At 34.8% G+C, this 17,119-nt stretch overlaps 3 protein-coding genes and 1 pseudogene across 4 annotated transcripts in view; 3 read left to right on the forward strand and 1 right to left on the reverse strand.

Annotated features, from left to right (window-relative positions):
* The window catches only part of LOC110415212 (protein CANDIDATE G PROTEIN-COUPLED RECEPTOR 2-like), a 3,302-nt gene extending 1,473 nt beyond the window's left edge, over positions 1 to 1,829 (forward strand). The window contains exons 2-6 of the mRNA XM_021426787.2: positions 137 to 328; positions 700 to 862; positions 953 to 1,055; positions 1,166 to 1,247; positions 1,394 to 1,829. Coding sequence (XP_021282462.1) covers positions 137 to 328; positions 700 to 862; positions 953 to 1,055; positions 1,166 to 1,247; positions 1,394 to 1,471 — 618 coding nt within the window. The 3' untranslated portion in view covers positions 1,472 to 1,829. The remainder of the gene's footprint in view (positions 1 to 136; positions 329 to 699; positions 863 to 952; positions 1,056 to 1,165; positions 1,248 to 1,393) is intronic.
* A 440-nt stretch (positions 1,830 to 2,269) lies between these two features.
* On the forward strand, positions 2,270 to 5,943 carry LOC110415458 (putative disease resistance protein RGA1). 2 transcript variants are annotated; one of them, XM_021427125.1, is made up of 4 exons: positions 2,270 to 4,878; positions 5,072 to 5,115; positions 5,464 to 5,500; positions 5,682 to 5,943. In XM_021427125.1, exons 1-2 carry the CDS (start codon positions 2,326 to 2,328, stop codon positions 5,102 to 5,104), a joined length of 2,586 nt encoding a protein of 861 aa, XP_021282800.1. In that variant the 5' UTR covers positions 2,270 to 2,325; the 3' UTR covers positions 5,105 to 5,115; positions 5,464 to 5,500; positions 5,682 to 5,943. The 2 variants fall into 2 exon arrangements, with proteins under 2 accessions (XP_021282800.1, XP_021282799.1); XM_021427124.1 differs by lacking the exon at positions 5,464 to 5,500.
* Positions 5,944 to 9,651: 3,708 nt separating this feature from the next.
* On the forward strand, positions 9,652 to 13,119 carry LOC110415459 (putative disease resistance protein RGA1; annotated as a pseudogene).
* Positions 13,120 to 13,951: 832 nt separating this feature from the next.
* LOC110415461 (acyl carrier protein 1, chloroplastic) lies at positions 13,952 to 16,913 on the reverse strand. Its single transcript, XM_021427126.2, has 4 exons — positions 16,726 to 16,913; positions 15,629 to 15,739; positions 14,966 to 15,088; positions 13,952 to 14,302 (listed from the first exon to the last, which is right to left on the reverse strand). The coding sequence occupies exons 1-4, from the start codon at positions 16,774 to 16,776 to the stop codon at positions 14,183 to 14,185; spliced, it is 405 nt and encodes a 134-aa protein (XP_021282801.1). The 5' UTR covers positions 16,777 to 16,913; the 3' UTR covers positions 13,952 to 14,182.
* Between the last annotated feature and the right edge of the window lie 206 nt (positions 16,914 to 17,119).

The following is a 17,119-nucleotide window of genomic DNA, read 5'->3' on the forward strand; positions in this document are numbered from 1 at the left end:
ACTCATATCCATTCAGATTAATCAAATATGCATGCATTGACCCTTGGAGATTCTTATTCTAGTTGTGAGTGAGTTAAATATTTTTTCTATTTCCTAGCTGGATGGCTTGGTTTAAACTTTCTCTTCATTGACACAGGCCTGGGAATGCACTCCTGGAAAGGAAATGGCATGGAATATCTTGTCATTATTTACAACTTCTGGGATGTTGTTCCTAGAAGTTAGCCTGGTGGCATTTTTACTTCAAGGAAACTATGCTAGTGGGTTGGAAGCTTTGACACGGACATTTGTTGTTTCAGGGCTTATTGTTGGTTTGGACTTACTTCTGAAGGTATTTCTTTTATTCGTACTATTTCACCCTTCTTGGAAGTTGCGTATCTGTTGCTACTTATTTGAAGACATGCACGGGATGGTGATGGAAGAGCACGATGGCTTCTTCCTTACTGCACTTTGGTATTCATAGAAGAGTTTGCATTCCATGTGACCTATTTTTAGATTGTTGACATACTTTAACTTATTAAGCAATCTAAAATGTGAAGTGTGATTGTATATACATTTTGAGTTGTTTTTATTTTCTAACATGGAAAACATACAATGTGTTTTTTTTTTCCCTTTCTTTTATTGTATATGCTTTTGACTTTTTGGCATCAATACATTATATATTATGATATTAATATTTCAATGGACTTTTTCCTATTTTAGGCTATCTACCTATTTGGATTTGGTGTCCCATTGTTCATTGACAATACCGAGCATCCACATCAGGTGAAATGGGGCCTGTGGGTTGTTCACAGGCTAGTGCTGACTGCTATTTATGGCTTCATACTGTTTATGTACCACTCCAAGTGGAGAGAAAGGTTACCTGGTATGCTCATCTGAGTTACATACATTTTTGCTAGCGATTTACAGTAGTTGCATAGTTATGTCACCTGGAATCTCTTCTCTTCTTCTGCAGCACGACCTGCATTTTACAAATACATTGCTATAATGTTCATCTTGAACGCACTAGCTCTGATTGCTTGTGGACTAACTGGAAATGGTGCTGGTTTTGGTTTTTGGTAATACAAGCTGTTATTCCTTTTAATTGGAGAGTTCTGTTTGCTATTTATGTAAGTATATTGTGTTCCCTTTCAAGAACTTTAAAGAGAATGGGAAATATTATGGACAGGTTGTACAGCGCCACACTTGTTTGCTACCATGCCTTGTACCTTCCTCTTCTGTATATAACTTTTCTGGCAGATTTTTTCCAGGTAATCATTTATCTGCATCCATCATGATCCCCCAATCTTGGTAGTTTTTATATCAGATTCATAGTAAAAATTTCATCTTGTTAATTGATTCTTTAGCACAGCCTTATTTTATGTTAGCACGGTTAAAATATTTTTAACGTGCGCAGGAGGAAGACTTGCATTTAGAGAATGTCTACTACTCGGAGATGAAAGACGCTGGTTTCTTTGACACTGACTGGGAGTGAGCACTTTATCAACTTTGAGTTACAAATTTCTCTTGTCAATAGGCTCTGTAAATGAAATTAAATGCAATCCAGATTGCAATGTCTGCTAAAAGAGTTGTTTGATCATGTCTGCATGTAGTATGTATAAATTCTGCTATGGCAACGAAGCCAATAATCTAGAATTTGCTTTAGCCTTAAGCTTCTCCATACCTGGCGTAATCAGTTTGTCCTTGTTTCTGGTTCTGTCTGTATGTATTGAGCAACTAGGTGATTTGAGCTCAGGTGGTTGAGAGTTTAAGTTATAATAGAGTTTCTAGAGTTCACGCTGTAATACTCTCTGATTTTATGAAGTCAAGTGCAAATAAAAGCATTGTGTACAGTCTTGCAGCATATCTCTAAGGTTTTATGCTATTGTAACCAAATTCTGCCTTCTGTTTTCTTCTTTTATGCATTTTTTACTATTCTTTTCAATTTCCCATTCTTCAACAACTCGGATATGAAGTCTAGCTGTTAAAGAGCTATAAAGCTTGATCCAAACCAAATCCATGACCCAAAGAATATGAAAGAACCCGGCAGTCAACAAAATCAACATTTGAATATTCTGGCCTGTCAAGCTTGGGCGGTCTCACCGGTCTCTAAGTAATATACTTCTATGCTAAAAAGTAAAAATGAACGAAATTACTCAGAAAGTGCTACACAGCGAAGGTGAACTGTCATTTACCAAAAAGTAAAGTCAACTATCAAACGGAAGTCCTTTGATGCACGATATAAGCTCAAGACAACTTGGAAGAAAATTATTCAGTGCATAATATCCTGTCTTCCCCACAAAAAAGAAAATCCTTTTTTCTTCTTCCCTTGCTCTTTAGAGCTTAATTATGGCAGAATCATTTCTGTTCAACACTGCAGAAAGGGTTCTGGAGAAAATAGCCCTCCTTGCTGTAGAAGAAGTTCGCTTGGCATTTAATGTCGAAAATGATCTGGAAGAGCTCCAGGACACCATGACCCGCATCAAAGCTGTTCTTTTGGATGCTGAGCGGCAACAGCACCAGAATGAAGCGTTGCGCCTTTCCATTTGGAAGCTTAGAGACCTCTTTTACGATGCTGAAGATGTCATTGATGAGATCGAGTGTGAAGCTCTGCGAAAAGAGGTCGTGAATTATCCAAGCACCAGCATAAAGGTACGATGTTTGCCTTCATGCTTTGTTCCACTAGCATTCTCCTCAAAAATGGGTCATAAAATCAAAGAGATCAATAAGAGGATAGACAAAATTGCCACTGAATGGGACAGATTTAATTTAGGACAGCAAGTAGACAACCGACGTGTTATTCACAGGGAGACTCACTCTTTTGTGAATTCTTCGGATGTCATTGGTCGAGATGAAGATAGAGAAAACATTATAAATCTTTTAAAGGAACCAAGTGATGAGAGTGGAAACATCCCTGTCATCCCCATAGTTGGAATTGGGGGTCTAGGGAAGACCACACTTGCTCAATGCGTATACAATGATGAATGGGTTATTAAGCTTTTCGCATTGAGAATATGGGTCTGTGTGTCAGAGGAGTTTGATCTTCGTAGATTGCTCAAGGAGATGATTTATTCCATAAGTAAAAAAACCTGTGATGATTCAAAAATTGACACCTTACAAACTCAATTGCGAAGTCTTGTGAAGGATGAGAACTTTTTGCTGGTTTTAGATGATGTGTGGAATGAGGATCGTGTCAAATGGATTGAGTTCAAAAATTTATTGATGTCAAAGGGCAACTTATCCCGAAGTAAAATAATCATGACTACTCGTTCGTTAAAAGTTGCCTCAATAATGAGTTCGTGTGATCCTTATGTATTAAAAGGTCTTTCTCATGAAAATTGTATGACTTTGTTTACAAAATGGGCGTTTAAAGATGGAGATGAGGGACGATATCCTAATCTCATGAGAATTGGGGAAAAAATTGTAGAGAAATGTAAAGGAGTTCCTCTTGCAGTGAGAACATTGGGAAGCTTACTTTTTTCCAAAACAGATGAACATGAATGGATTTTATTAAGAGATAATGAAATCTGGAGACTTGACCAAAGTGAAAATGATATTTTACCTGTATTAAAGTTGAGTTATCATTATTTGCCATCTCATTTGCAACGATGCTTTACTTATTTATCATTATTCCCAAAAGACTATTTGTATGACACTGATTACATCATCCAATTTTGGATGGCCAATGGACTCCTCGCAAGCTCCAATCAAAACGAAGAATGGGAAGATATCGGGATTACATATTTTAAGGAGTTATGGTTGAGGTGTTTTGTCCAAGATGTCACAGACTGCGGGTCATTTTATCGGTTTAAAATGCATGATTTGATACATGATCTCGCATTAAAAGTATCACACACAGAGTGTTTAACCGTAAATCGTCAACCGATAAAAGTTGTTGAAAAAATTCGACATTTGTCATTTTCTGCTGACAGTCCATTAGGAGTTCCGCAATCTTTGAAGAAGTTAAAACGAGTGCGGACAATAGTGGTCCCACCACTTCCATTTTCAACAGAAAACAGGAGCATTGATGAATCGTTTGTTAACGCCTGCATCTTGAATTTCAAGTATCTACGTCTACTTGATCTCTCCTATACATTGTTAGAGGAATTACCCGAATCCATTGGTACCTTGAAGCATTTAAGATATCTTGACTTGAGCCTCTGTCGTAGGATGAGGAAAATTCCAAGTTCTATCTGTAAACTTCAGAGCTTGCTAACTTTGCGCTTATTTGGTGTTCCACTGATAGAAGTACCTGAAAACTTGCAAAGCTTGATCAGTCTCAGATTTCTAGAGATAACCACAGATGCTCTGCTTTTAAGGGATATTCAACCAGGATGTTGGAGTGCCCTTCAGTTGCTACACTTGTCCAAATGTGATAGGCTAGAATCTATATTTGATGGGATGCAACACCTCACATCACTTAGAAGATTGGCTATCCATGAGTGTGTCAGGTTGATCTCACTTCCCAGAAGTCTGAAATTTCTAACCAAATTAGAGGAAATCCTCATCGGTGGCTGCCCAAAAATCAATTTATGCATGGAAGCAGAAGAAGCAGAAGACCAAGACCTACACTTGAGCCTTAAAACTTTCTCAATATCGGATTTATATGCGTTGACGGATTTGCCACGATTGCTTCTTGAAGGATCTGCTAGCACTTTGCAGTCTCTACATATTGCATGCTGCAAAAACTTTGAGGTACTACCAGAGTGGCTGCAAAATCTCACTTCCCTTCAGAAACTTGAGATTGGTTATTGCCCAAAATTGTCATCTCTTCCGGAGGGAATGGATCGCCTCACTGCGCTTACACAACTCAAAATTAAAGGTTGTCGGACCTTGAGTAAAAGATGCGGACGAGTTGGGGGTGCAGATTGGCCCAAAATTTCACACGTCCAAGAGGTTGAGGTGTGCAGTAATCCCTCCCACTCCTCTTGCTTCTCTCTAAGATTTCATTTCCTCATTTCTCTTTCTCTTATAGCTTTTTCACTGGAGCTTTCTTCTCCTCCTTCTCTAAAACGTCGTTGTTTGACCCCAATGAAATTCATCGATATTCCTCAATCTTCAATCTAATTTTGGGTTTTAACTGTAACATTTGTAGGTAGACCTGTGGTGGAGCTTCCAATCGGAATAAAGCAACAACAGGTGACCTTTCATTTATTGGCATAATAATCTACTTTAACTAGTACAATAATATGGCTTATATATGATTATAAACTTTCAATTCTTTTCCAGATTTCTTTTTTATTTTTTCTTCTGTATATCACCAACAAAATTCAATGCTTGTATTATACAAAGGTAAAATTTGGATATAAATACTACAAAATATGAAAACATAAATTTTAAAATTTAATTCGTAAATATAACAAAAGTAAGATTTTAGTTCAACAATCATTCGTTAATAACAATGTCATTTTTTCTTTAGCTATATCTTTCAATCTTAGAAGAGTTTACTAATTATTTATGTTTATGTTATATTAAATTTTGTGAAAGCAAAAGGCAAAACGAAGTTGTCATCATCAGAACCAAGGTAGATGTTTTGATTTTCTATCTTCTTTTGATCCAAAAATCAATTAATTGATAGAATTGTGATTAGTTGTTATCTTTTTGGATGTTAAATACATATTTTATTCCTCTTCTTAATTACTACCAAATACATGTTAATTTATATATACTCTTGAGCTCATTTGGTATTTCACTACTACATGCAGGCTGATCTCGCGATGGATAAATAAGCAACAGCCTGCACCCTATGGAAGCTTTCACTATATTTGCTTCAGAGTCGAGAACCTTGCATTCATGTTATGGATTGTGATTTTAATTAACTTCTGAGCTTTTTAATTTGTTCCCTTCAGATTTCAGAGTCTTGCTTTGATGTTATGGGATTGTAACTATTGTTTGTAATATTTAATGATGTCATGTACCTAGACAGCTAGACTTATGTCTTTGTTTGCATACAATGCTTCAGCTATTTATTCCAGTGTTTTGTTTGTCTTTGTCACTTTTGTTTTTTTGGGAGTTAAGATCATGGAAGGAATGATCATCTCATCTAAAATACTTTAGTTTCGAGCAAATTAAAGTTTTTACTTGGAGCTTCGCCATATAAATTTATAACAATTTATATATAAGGTGAATAATTGTGAAAAATTAGGAAGATGATTGCAGACAAATTGTGTTGTGCTTTATATGTATTGTGGAATGTTAGAATTGCTGCATCTACCAAAAAACACTAAAAAGATATCTTTTGTTTGATTGTACATTTTTTCTTTTTTTGGCATTTGTATATTTAATTTCGTTTTGTGAGGTATAATCTATTTATTTTCTTATTTTAAGTTATTCATACATGGATTATGAAAACAAAAACGAAAAATACTTATATTCTTTTTATACTGTCATGAACAAGTATTTTTGTTGCGGAGGAGGAAATCAGACTAGTTAAATCTATGCTAGATGAAGCTAATTATCCTATTATGCCAATGACATTAGTTATCATGATTTTGTGGTAAACAGAAATAAACATTCCGGATTAACGCTCATCTCAGTAACATACCACAACCCCAGTCATTAAAGCACTTGATCCCATATTTGAGTTTAGCGTTGAAGAGGTCGTCTTAGCTGGGTGTTATGCTTCAGGGACTCAACCCATCAGCTAAACCTACATTACCCATTTCCATAACTATATGTGAAGCTTACTAAAAACAAAAATTCTAAACGTCAGTAGCAGTGTAGAAAAGCGAGACAATCAGATGGAATAGTATTTCCTTGACTTGGAACACAAAAACCCAAATCCATGATTTAACTAAAAATCTCAACAACTTTATGAGTTTTCCTAGATTGAACAAATAAATAGACTTGAGTTCTCAACAAGATTGTCAAATGCTCTATAGAGATAGCATGCAATTAGGTGACATCATCATGGGCAAATGAATCTCCAACTTAGGCCCTAGTTTGCAGGCACTTTTCTCGCTGCAGAGCTTCTCTATAAGATCTGCAGCATCCTGAACAGTTGTGATGCTTTGGGCATTGTCCTCTTCCATAGTGATTCCAAATTCTCCCTCAAGTCCCATCACAATCTCAACCTGAAACGGCATTTCACCAATTACCAACGCCAACTAAAAGCAATAACCTTCAAGTAAACAATTAGTAGGCAGACGGTACACTAAAGAAAGGGATAAAGGGGGAGAAAGAGCTTAGAGTTGTAAAGAACTAATAAAAACCGTGTTTATTGTGTTAATCAAACGAAAGAAGAGGGGAGAGCAGGATTCAAGCCATAGGAAGAACCAAAGAGACACTTCTTGTTTGACTTTGAGCATCCTTGGCCCAGAAATATGACTGCGGGATTTAATTTTGACAACATCAACAACTCAATTTAGGGTCATCAAAACTCCATTGAATTGATTTTTAGGTGGCTTTTGAAGTATATGTGGTCTATATTTTGATCTTAGTCGCTTATTTGGGGATAAATGAGGTCAGTTAGGGGAGAAACTGGCTGAATTTGAACTCTAGAAATTCTGAGAATACTATGACGATTTTCAAATTTTTGACTTTTGGAATTCGTAAATTTTGCAATCTTTTCAATTGAAATAATTTTTATGTTATATTATTACTAGATTACTTCAAATTGGTTAAATTTATCACTCGAATCAACTTGGATTAAGAATTATAAGTGCTCAAAATGGGTTAAATGGACATTAAGAATATGGAATTTCATAAATTAGAAAATTATGTTTTAATTATTCTAAAATTATTTTCAAACAATATATAATTAATTTTGTTATAAAATTTCATAAGTTTTAGTAATTTTTTATTTAATTTTTACATGAATAAAATATTTATAAAATTATTGTTCATGTTCTAGATTTTGTAAAGATCCATTTGGTATAAGAAGAAAAATTATAAATATGATATTTACTTCAAATTAATATTTGATTTTCATTAAAAATCATAATTGTTACCAATTTTACGATTTAAGCCTTACTTTTCAGTTTTTACATAATTTTTGTATATTTTCTTTTATAAAATGAAAATCGCTTTTATTATTAAATTTTTTTTCCAATTTTATCTAAATGAGTAAGGATGTGTAACGAAAGTTGTGCATTTGTCAAATTCATGTGTATTGATTTTTTTATATATATTTTCTTGAATTGTGTGTTTTGTTACTTGATGGTAGACTTGCAGACTAGGTAAGTGATTGGATATCCTTTCGATATTTTTACACTTAAAAAAGTAACTTCAATGTAATTTGACTTTCGTATATTATTTATAATATCTAGTCTTTAGATTCGCTAAATTGGGTTAAGCATACAAAATGTGCATATATGGTTTTTTTTTTATTCTGAATTTAGAAGGTGATTTGTGCAATAGATGATTGTTTGTTTTAAATTTTGAATATGATTTTGTCCAATTTATATGCATATAACTATTTGTGTGAATACAAGCATAAGATACTTAATTTGAAATGGATATGGAAAATTTTTGTTGTATACTAAATGTATTTTGTTAAGGTGGATAAACACTGCTTATATATTTGAGATAACCTAAAAATAAGTTTTATATTATCTCTAATTAGTCTGGTTATGCTCTGATCTTGTCCAAGAGTGTTAAATGTTACTTATGTTGATATGTATTTTGCTATTAGAAACCAATTTCAAACTACACCATTGATTACAAAATAATAGTTATTCTAATTTTTGTTTAGTGCAACCATTTTTGTTTCTGATATACTTCCGACCTACGTTGTTGAGATTAATTGTGGTTTTTGTTTTGATTCTAACCCACGCCACAAGGTTAATCACGATTTTCTTTATGATTCTAATCTTTGACACAAGGATTAAGTGTGGTTATAACATGTTCTAGAAAATCACTAAAATTTATTTTTTATGAAATCATATTTAGTTCTGTTACCTGAAAATATAATTTTGAAGCAAATATGTTTATGAATGAGATTACTTAATTTTGTTTTATTATTTTTAATTTTGATCTAAATGTTTTAAATATACTTAATCCAACTGAAAAGATGTCAATGGTTACTTACTCAAAGGTAGTAATTATTCTTTTAATTTTCTACATTTTAGATTTTGATATTTTTGCTTCGTTGGGTATTAAATTCGTTTGGTAAGGAATTTGGTTAGCAAGATTAATATCTATATTTTATCTTGTATAAGCTTCAATGAGAGTATTTGGCTTTGATTAGTAAAGAATTGTTAGCTAGATTAAAAAATTTAATCTTTCAAATAATTATATACTTTTTATATATTTGAAGATTTAAATTCCAGAGTGTAAATTTTAAAAAGTCGGTTAAGGATACTATATTTGGTTTAATATGATACCTATGAAAAGTGACCTTGTCATATTTCAAATACTTAGGATTTAGGCGTGAGAACCGCAAGCCAAACAATATGAAAAATCAAATTTTGGATTTTCGAGCTTGTGAAGTTTGGCGTTCCTAAGTAATATACTTTATGCTAAAAATAATGAAGTTACTGGGAAAAAGACAAAGCGTTACACATCAATAGTCAACTTTTGTTTATAAAAAAAAAAGTCAACTATCAAACAGAAGTCATTTGATGCAAAATATTAGCTCAAGGCAACTTGGAAGAAAATTTTTGAGCTCTTAATATCCTGTGTTTCGCTCAAAAAAAATTCCCATTTTCTTCTTTCTTTGCTCTTAAGAGTTTAATTATGGTAGAATTATTTCTGTTCAATATTGCAGAAAGGGTTATGGAGAAAATAGCCCTTCTTGCTGGGGAAGAAGTTCTCTTGGCATTTGGTGTCAAAAGCGATTTGAGAAAGCTCCAGGACACCATGAGCAGCATCAAAGCTGTGCTTTTGGATGCTGAGCGGCAGCAGCACTAGAATGAAAAGTTGCGCCTCTGTATGTGGAAACTCAGAGACATCTTTTATGATGTTGAAGATGTGCTTGATGAATTCGAGTGTGAAGCTCTACGGAAACAGATCGCGAATCATCCAAGCATCAGTGTAAAGCTACGATCCCTGGGTTCATGCTCTTTACCACTTGCATTCTCTGTAAAAATGGGTCATAAAATCAAAGAGATCAATCAGAGGTTAGACAAAATTGCCGCTGAATGGGAAAGGTTTGATTTAGGAGAGGGAGGCGACAACCGACGGGTTATTCATAGGGAGACCCACTCTTTTGTGAATTCTTCTGATGTCATTGGTAGAGATGTGGATAAAAAAACCATTTTAAATCCTTTAATGAGACCAAGTGAGGGTAGAAACATCCCTGTCATCACCATAGTTGGAACTGGAGGTCTAGGGAAGACCACACTTGCTCAATTTGTATACAATGATGAACAGGTTATTAAGCATTTCCCATTAAGAATATGGGTGTGTGTTTCAGAGGAATTTGATCTTGCTAGATTGCTTAAGGAGATTATTTACTCTATAAATTCGGAAAGATGTGATGGTTTAACAGTTAATGCGATGCAAACTCGTTTGCGAAGTCTTTTGAGTGATAAAAAATTTTTATTTGTTCCGGATGATGTTTGGAACGAAAATCGTGAAAAATGAGTTGAGTTAAGAACTTTATTGACATCGTTGGATAATCCGTCTCAAAATAAAATGATTGTTCCTACTCGTAGCTTGAAGGTTGCTTCAATGATGAGTAATATTCACTCTTATCAATTAAAAGGTCTCTCTCATAAAGAATGTTTGACTTTGTTTATCACATGGGCATTTAATGAAGGAAACGAGAGACGATATCCAAATCTTATGAGAATTGGAGGAGAAATTGTGAAAAAATGCAAGGGAGTTCCTTTGGCAGTAAAAAATTGGGAAGCTTATTTTTTTTGAAAACAGATGAACATGAATGGATTTTTATAAAAGATAATTAAATTTGGAGACTTGAACAAAGTGAAGATGATATTTCACCAACGTTGAAATTGAGTTACCATCATTTGCCGTCCCCTTTGCAACGGTGTCTTGCTTTTCTGTCTTTGTATGAAAAGGATCACATCTATTACGATGATGATGTCATCCAATTTTGGATGGCCAATGGACTGCCTGAATATCCAAAGCAAAACCAAGAGTGGGAAGATGTTGGGGGGTCGATACTTGAACGAGTTACGGTCAAGGTGCTTCATCCAAGATGCTGATTATGGAGGCTTTAAAATGCATGATTTGATACATGATCTTGCATTAGATGTGTCACAAAAAGAGTGCAAAACTTTATATCGCCAAACAGAAAATATTGATGAAAAAGTTCGACATGTGTCATTCTGTGATGATCAATCACTCATAAAAGTTCCTCTAGTTTTAAAGGAATCGAAAACCTCTCAAAGGAATTAAAAGCCATTGACAAATCTTTAATCAAGTTATTCGTCACTGAAGGCTTTACCGAGGTCCGTTGGTACCTTGAAGCACTTACGATACCTTGACTTGAGTTCTTGTCGCATAAGGAAACTTCCTAGTTCTTTCTATAAGCTTCGAAGCTTGCAAACGTTAAGAATGTGGGATACTACTTTGAAGCGGTTGCCTGACAGCATGCAAAGCTTGATTAGGCTTAGATATCTAGAAATAACTATTGAAGCTATGCATTTGAAGGAAATTCGACCAGGATGTTGGAGTTCTCTTCAGTATTCGGGGTTGCTTGGGTGTGGCAATTTAGAATGTTTATTTGAAGGGATGCAATACCTCACATCACTTAGAACATTATATGTGGCAGGCTGTTCTAAACTTGTCAGATTGCCACGGAGCCTGAAATTCCTAACCAAATTAGAACACCTTCATATACGTCGGTGTCGAGCAATCGATTTACACATGGAACCGGAAGAGAAAGAAGACCAAGACCTTGCTTTGAGCCTTAAAACTTTCTCAATATGGGGCTTAGAAGCGTTCACGGATTTGCCACGATTGCTTCTTGAAGGATCTGCTAGGACGTTGCAATGTATACAAATCAGCATCTGTGGCAACTTTGAGGTACTACCAGAGTGGCTGCCAAGTCTCACTTCACTTCAGAAACTTGAGATTCGTTATTGTCCAAAATTGGCATCTCTTCCGGAGGGAATGGATCGCCTCATTGCACTTAGACAACTAAAAGTTGAAGGTTGTCCGACCTTGAGTGAAAGATGCCAACGAGATGGGGGTGCAGATTGGCCTAAAATTTCACAAGTCCGAGAGGTTGAGGTATGTAGTAATCTCTCCCTCTCCTCTTGCTTCTCTATAAAGGTTTTTTTTTCACTTTTGTCTTTTTCTCTTGTTGCTTCTTCACTAGCGTTTTGTTCTTCTCTTTCTCTAAAATGTTGTTGTATGCGTTAGAATTGAGATTTTACTTCTCTCTGCTGCAGATTAGTGGCAGACGATTAGGCATGCTTATGTTCACTTATATTACTTGTTTATGCTGATAAATACCGTTGTAGTACTTAGCTTGTTGCCTTAGCCTCGTGATGGGCATGCGTTATGCATATTTGCCTATCAAATAGTGAAAATATGTTAGATATTTTGATTACTTAGGCTTGTATATATATATTAGCAGTCCAATGAATCAAAGTGAATCAATTCTAGCAGCATGTTGCCTTGTTCTTCCTTCCTTTGGCTTCTGATATTTTACATTCTTAAAGGTGTGACTCGAGAATATGAATTTACATTCTCCTGTTATTTTGTTGTTATGGTATAAAACTTCTTTTCTGCTATTTCTGTTAAAGGACTAAATGCTTCCTTTTTCATTGCTAATCAAATTCATCGATTTTATTCAATCCTCAATCTAACTTTGGGTTTTCATTGGAACATTTGTAGGTAGACTTCTGAAGCTGCTTCCATTCGGAATAAAGGAACAACTGGTGAGCTTTCATTTATTGACATAATAATCTTTTTTAACTACTTCCTACAATGCTATTCTTTTTATCTTCTGTATATCACCAACAAAATTCAATGCTTGTAGTATGCTTCAAAAATACATATTGTAATACATGTCTATTTAGGATTTAATTTTCGTCTGAATATATTTGTTACCTCATTTTTGTAATTAGCTACCACATGCAGCAGATCTCATGCAACCTAAGGAAGCTTTTTCTTTGTTCGCTGCAGAGTTGCGAGCCTTGCAATAATGTTATGGACTGTGATTTAATTAATTTGCGAGCTTTCCCCTTTGTTCGCTTCAGATTTCAGAGCCTTGCATTGATGTTATAGGATTGTAACTGTTATTTGTAATATTTATTGAATAATGTCATGCACCTACACAGCTAGACCTATGTGTGTTTGTTTGCATACTTTGCTTCAGTTATTTATTCTAGTGTTTCTGTATGTCTTTGTAACTCTTGGTTACTTGGGATTGAGGACCATGGGATGAATGATCATCTATCTAGAAAGCTTTGGTTCCAAACAAAATAGAATTTCTGCTTGGAGCTTAATTCCCTGTAGTAACAGTACATCTGGAGTGAATAATTTGTGGAAAATTAGAAAGATGGTTGCGGATAGATTGTACTCTCTGTGTGGTGTGTACTGTGGAATGTTACAACTGCCTCATCTATCAACAAACACTAAAGAGGATATATTTGTTTCGACAGTACTTTTTACTTTTTCTGACATTTGTATATTTAATTTCGTTTTGAGTGGTACAAACCTATTTATTTACTTATTTTAAGTTATTGATATATAGTGTAGGAAGAAACTGGGTCAGAAAAAAGAAAAATATTTAATTATGTTGTTTTTATATTGTCATAAGCAAATATTTTTGTGTCCCATGAGTTAAATTTGTCCTAGATAAAGCCAATTATTCTATCTTGCCAATGAAATTACTCTCGTAAACAATTATCCTATTCTGCTAGATAAACATTCCGTATTAAACTCATCTCAATAACATACCGCAGCCCAAGTCATTTAAGCACTTTTAACCCATACTTGAGTTTAGCATTGAAAAGATCTTCTTTGCAGGGTGTTGGACTCTAGGAACCCACCCCATCAGTTAAACCTACATTACCTATTTCCATAACTAAAGCAAAAATTCTATAAGTCGGTAGCAATGTAGAAAAGCAACACAATCAGATGTAATAGTATTTCCTTGACTTAAAACACAAAAGGTCCAATCCACAATTTAACTAAAAATCTCAACAACTTTATGAGTTTTCCTAGATTGAACAAATAAATAGACTTGAGTTCACAACAAGGTTGTTAAATGCTCTAGAGATAGCAGGCTATTAAGCGACATCAACATGGGCAAATGAATCTCCAACTTAGGTCCCAGTCTCTAGGCACTTTACTCGCTGCAGAGCTTCTCTATAAGATCTGCAGCATCCTGAACAGTTGTGATGCTTTGGGCATTGTCCTCTTCGACAGTGATTCCAAATTCTTCCTCAATTCCCATCACAATCTCAACCTGAAACGGCATTTCACCAATTACCAACACCAACTACAAGCAATAACCTTCAAGTAAACAACCAGTTGGCAGAAGCTACACTAAAGAAAGGGATAAAGGGTGAGAGAGAGAGCTTAGAGTTGTAAAGAACTAACAAAAATCATGTTTATTGTGTTTGTCAAATGAAAAAAGTGGGGAGAGTGGGAATCAAGCCATGGGAAGAACCAAAAAGACACGTCTCTTATTTGACTATGAGCATCCTTGGCCCAGAAAGGCCCTAGGAAGTGCCCAATATGAATTCCTTCCATCCACCAACCTTGGCCTTCTAAGGAAGACGACTTTGAAGCACATTTATAGAGCGGACATGATACTTTTGCTTCAATCAAAACAAAAGCATGTAGTTGTCAGGCAAGCTAAGATACAAAACAGATGAATTAACATGGACAGCAAATAAAACTGAAGATGCCCATCTTGATAAAGAAAATTTAGATAGGCTAGAGAAAAGGGGATAATCCCAAGGCTATATAGACTAGTGCATCTAAAACAAACAGCTGAGCAAAAATTCATTATAATCTAATAAATGCAAGCTCCTTCTGCACCCAACTTTTACCCAAAAAAGAAGAAAAGGAAAAGAGAACAAAATTCAAAGACACTTCAGATGTTTAATGATAGTTGAGGGAGTACCGTATCAAGAGAATCAGCTCCAAGGTCAGAAAATTTTGAATCACCAGTGACTGGTTTGTCATTTGGTAGAGCTAGTTGTTTCCTCACTATTGCACATACCTTATCCACAGTCTCTGGTTTGGCCTGCCCAATGACATTTAACTCAGCCATCAATGTCATCTTGTTCACCAAAAGTATAACTGTCATTTCTACATAAATGCCTAGATCATAAATAGCATATATACAATAAACCCTGCATATGATGCACAGGAAATATTATTGCATAAACTAAGAAGACAAACAATTAAACCATATTTTCCAACCATCCCACATGGGAAATATCAAAGAGAGAAAAGTAGTTAAAAATATTATATACACTGTCAGTGGAGTGTAAATACTCAACAAGCGGATTCATATCTTCACCACATTCTCATTCAGTTGACAATTCAATGTTAATTTCCTTGTTATTGTTCAAATGGACACATGACAAAAATGTTAACACCCTTGTGAAGTCTTTGCCCCCTACAAATGACTCTACAATAATAAAAAAGAAAAGTACTATTTAAATTTTTTCTTATTCTTTATATCTGTAATTTGGCAACATTGATGCAGTGCCTATGCAGATAAACACAAGAACATGAACAATATAGAAACTCATATCATTTCATTCATCAAGAAACATACAGCACAGGAAATCCGCAAGCGAGCAGGCATTGGACGCAAATTAAATGAGAGGCTGCTTCTTCCCTGGTTCATAAATGAAACCAACTTTAAGCCAGAAACCCTGGTTGTAGCCTGTCAAAAATGTCCAACCCCATGAAAATCAGTCAATAGTTTTCATAAGAGAATAGCATTAAAAGAGACGACCATCCTCAAAGATATTTCAACACCTTATACAAGCAAAATAGACCTTTACTTGTGCAATTTTATAACAGCCAACTTTACTACATGTACAAACAAAATCCAGAAGGAAAACTAAAAACATGTCATTACAGTGCATAAGCACACTTAACTTCAACAATGTAACTCCAAATTTCTACAATCATGTTTGCAAATATGCAATTCCCTTGGCGCCAAAGGTACAAACTTTACCCACATAATATGTCATTTGTACCTGCTAATCTATGTTATAAATCAATATAATTCCATAAATTATGTTTAGCAAAAACCAGGACAACAAACCTTCTACAACTAAAAACCAATAATGCACACAAAATCTATATGTTTCCTCTCTACAACAGCTCATCGAAAAGCAAAAACAAATACTGCTTTCATCTGGTTATTGCTCTAGCTACTTGCTTTTAGCTCCCTAAAAAGTAGCTAAAAATCAAAATTATAATTAATTAAAAATGAACAGATAAATATAATGCAACACCAATTTCAACATAATTGTTCAATATAAAAGCAAAGTAACGCATTATATTCTCCAGATGCACTTTTAACTTTTTTTCACTTTGCCCAAAACCAAGCTGTAAGAACAACGACAAAACATCAGAAAATTTCAAATCTCAGATTACCCAGATCAAATCAGCCATCGTAGAAAGTGAACTAACAAAATTAAGTCTACAGCCTCGTTTCGAACACTAAAAAAATCAGCATTTCATTAACAAAAGGTTAAATCTTAGCAAGACCAACTAAAAGAACAAACAGATCAGACATTTTAAAACCACAAAAAAAAAAGATTACACTAAAACCAATAAAGAAGATGCAAAGAGGGAAAGAAGGAAAGAAATTGCAGCCAGTAAGATTTGAAGGAGGAAAAGATTGAAGAGAAGAAATACCAGGGTGTGGCGAGGCTGCATGGAGATTGATGAACCAGCAATGGATGCCATTTGAGAGTGTTGGAGGAGAAAAAATAAGATGAGAGGGAATGAAAAACGACGGAGAGCACGAAGAGGGTGTGGGAAGATTGGTAGTTAAGGGGAAGGCGGAAACTTATAGAGCTGGACTTTTTGTGATATTGACAAGGATTTGTATTTCTCGATCCAAGATAGGGTTTTATCTTTTATATGTTGTATAGCTGATTTGTGAATCTTGATACTGCCACGGATGGAATTTTGAGGTGCAGGGCCGGTGGAGGGGAAATGTGTGCAATGAAATGGCGGATGGTCCATTTGTTGATAAGATTGGACTGGATCTGAATGAAATGGGACATAATTTGAGAAACAAAAAGGA

This window comes from Theobroma umbraticum, unplaced genomic scaffold (assembly GCF_002168275.2).
Source record: "Theobroma umbraticum cultivar Fairchild unplaced genomic scaffold, ASM216827v3 scaffold_147.0, whole genome shotgun sequence".
Taxonomy (NCBI): Eukaryota; Viridiplantae; Streptophyta; class Magnoliopsida; order Malvales; family Malvaceae; genus Theobroma; species Theobroma umbraticum.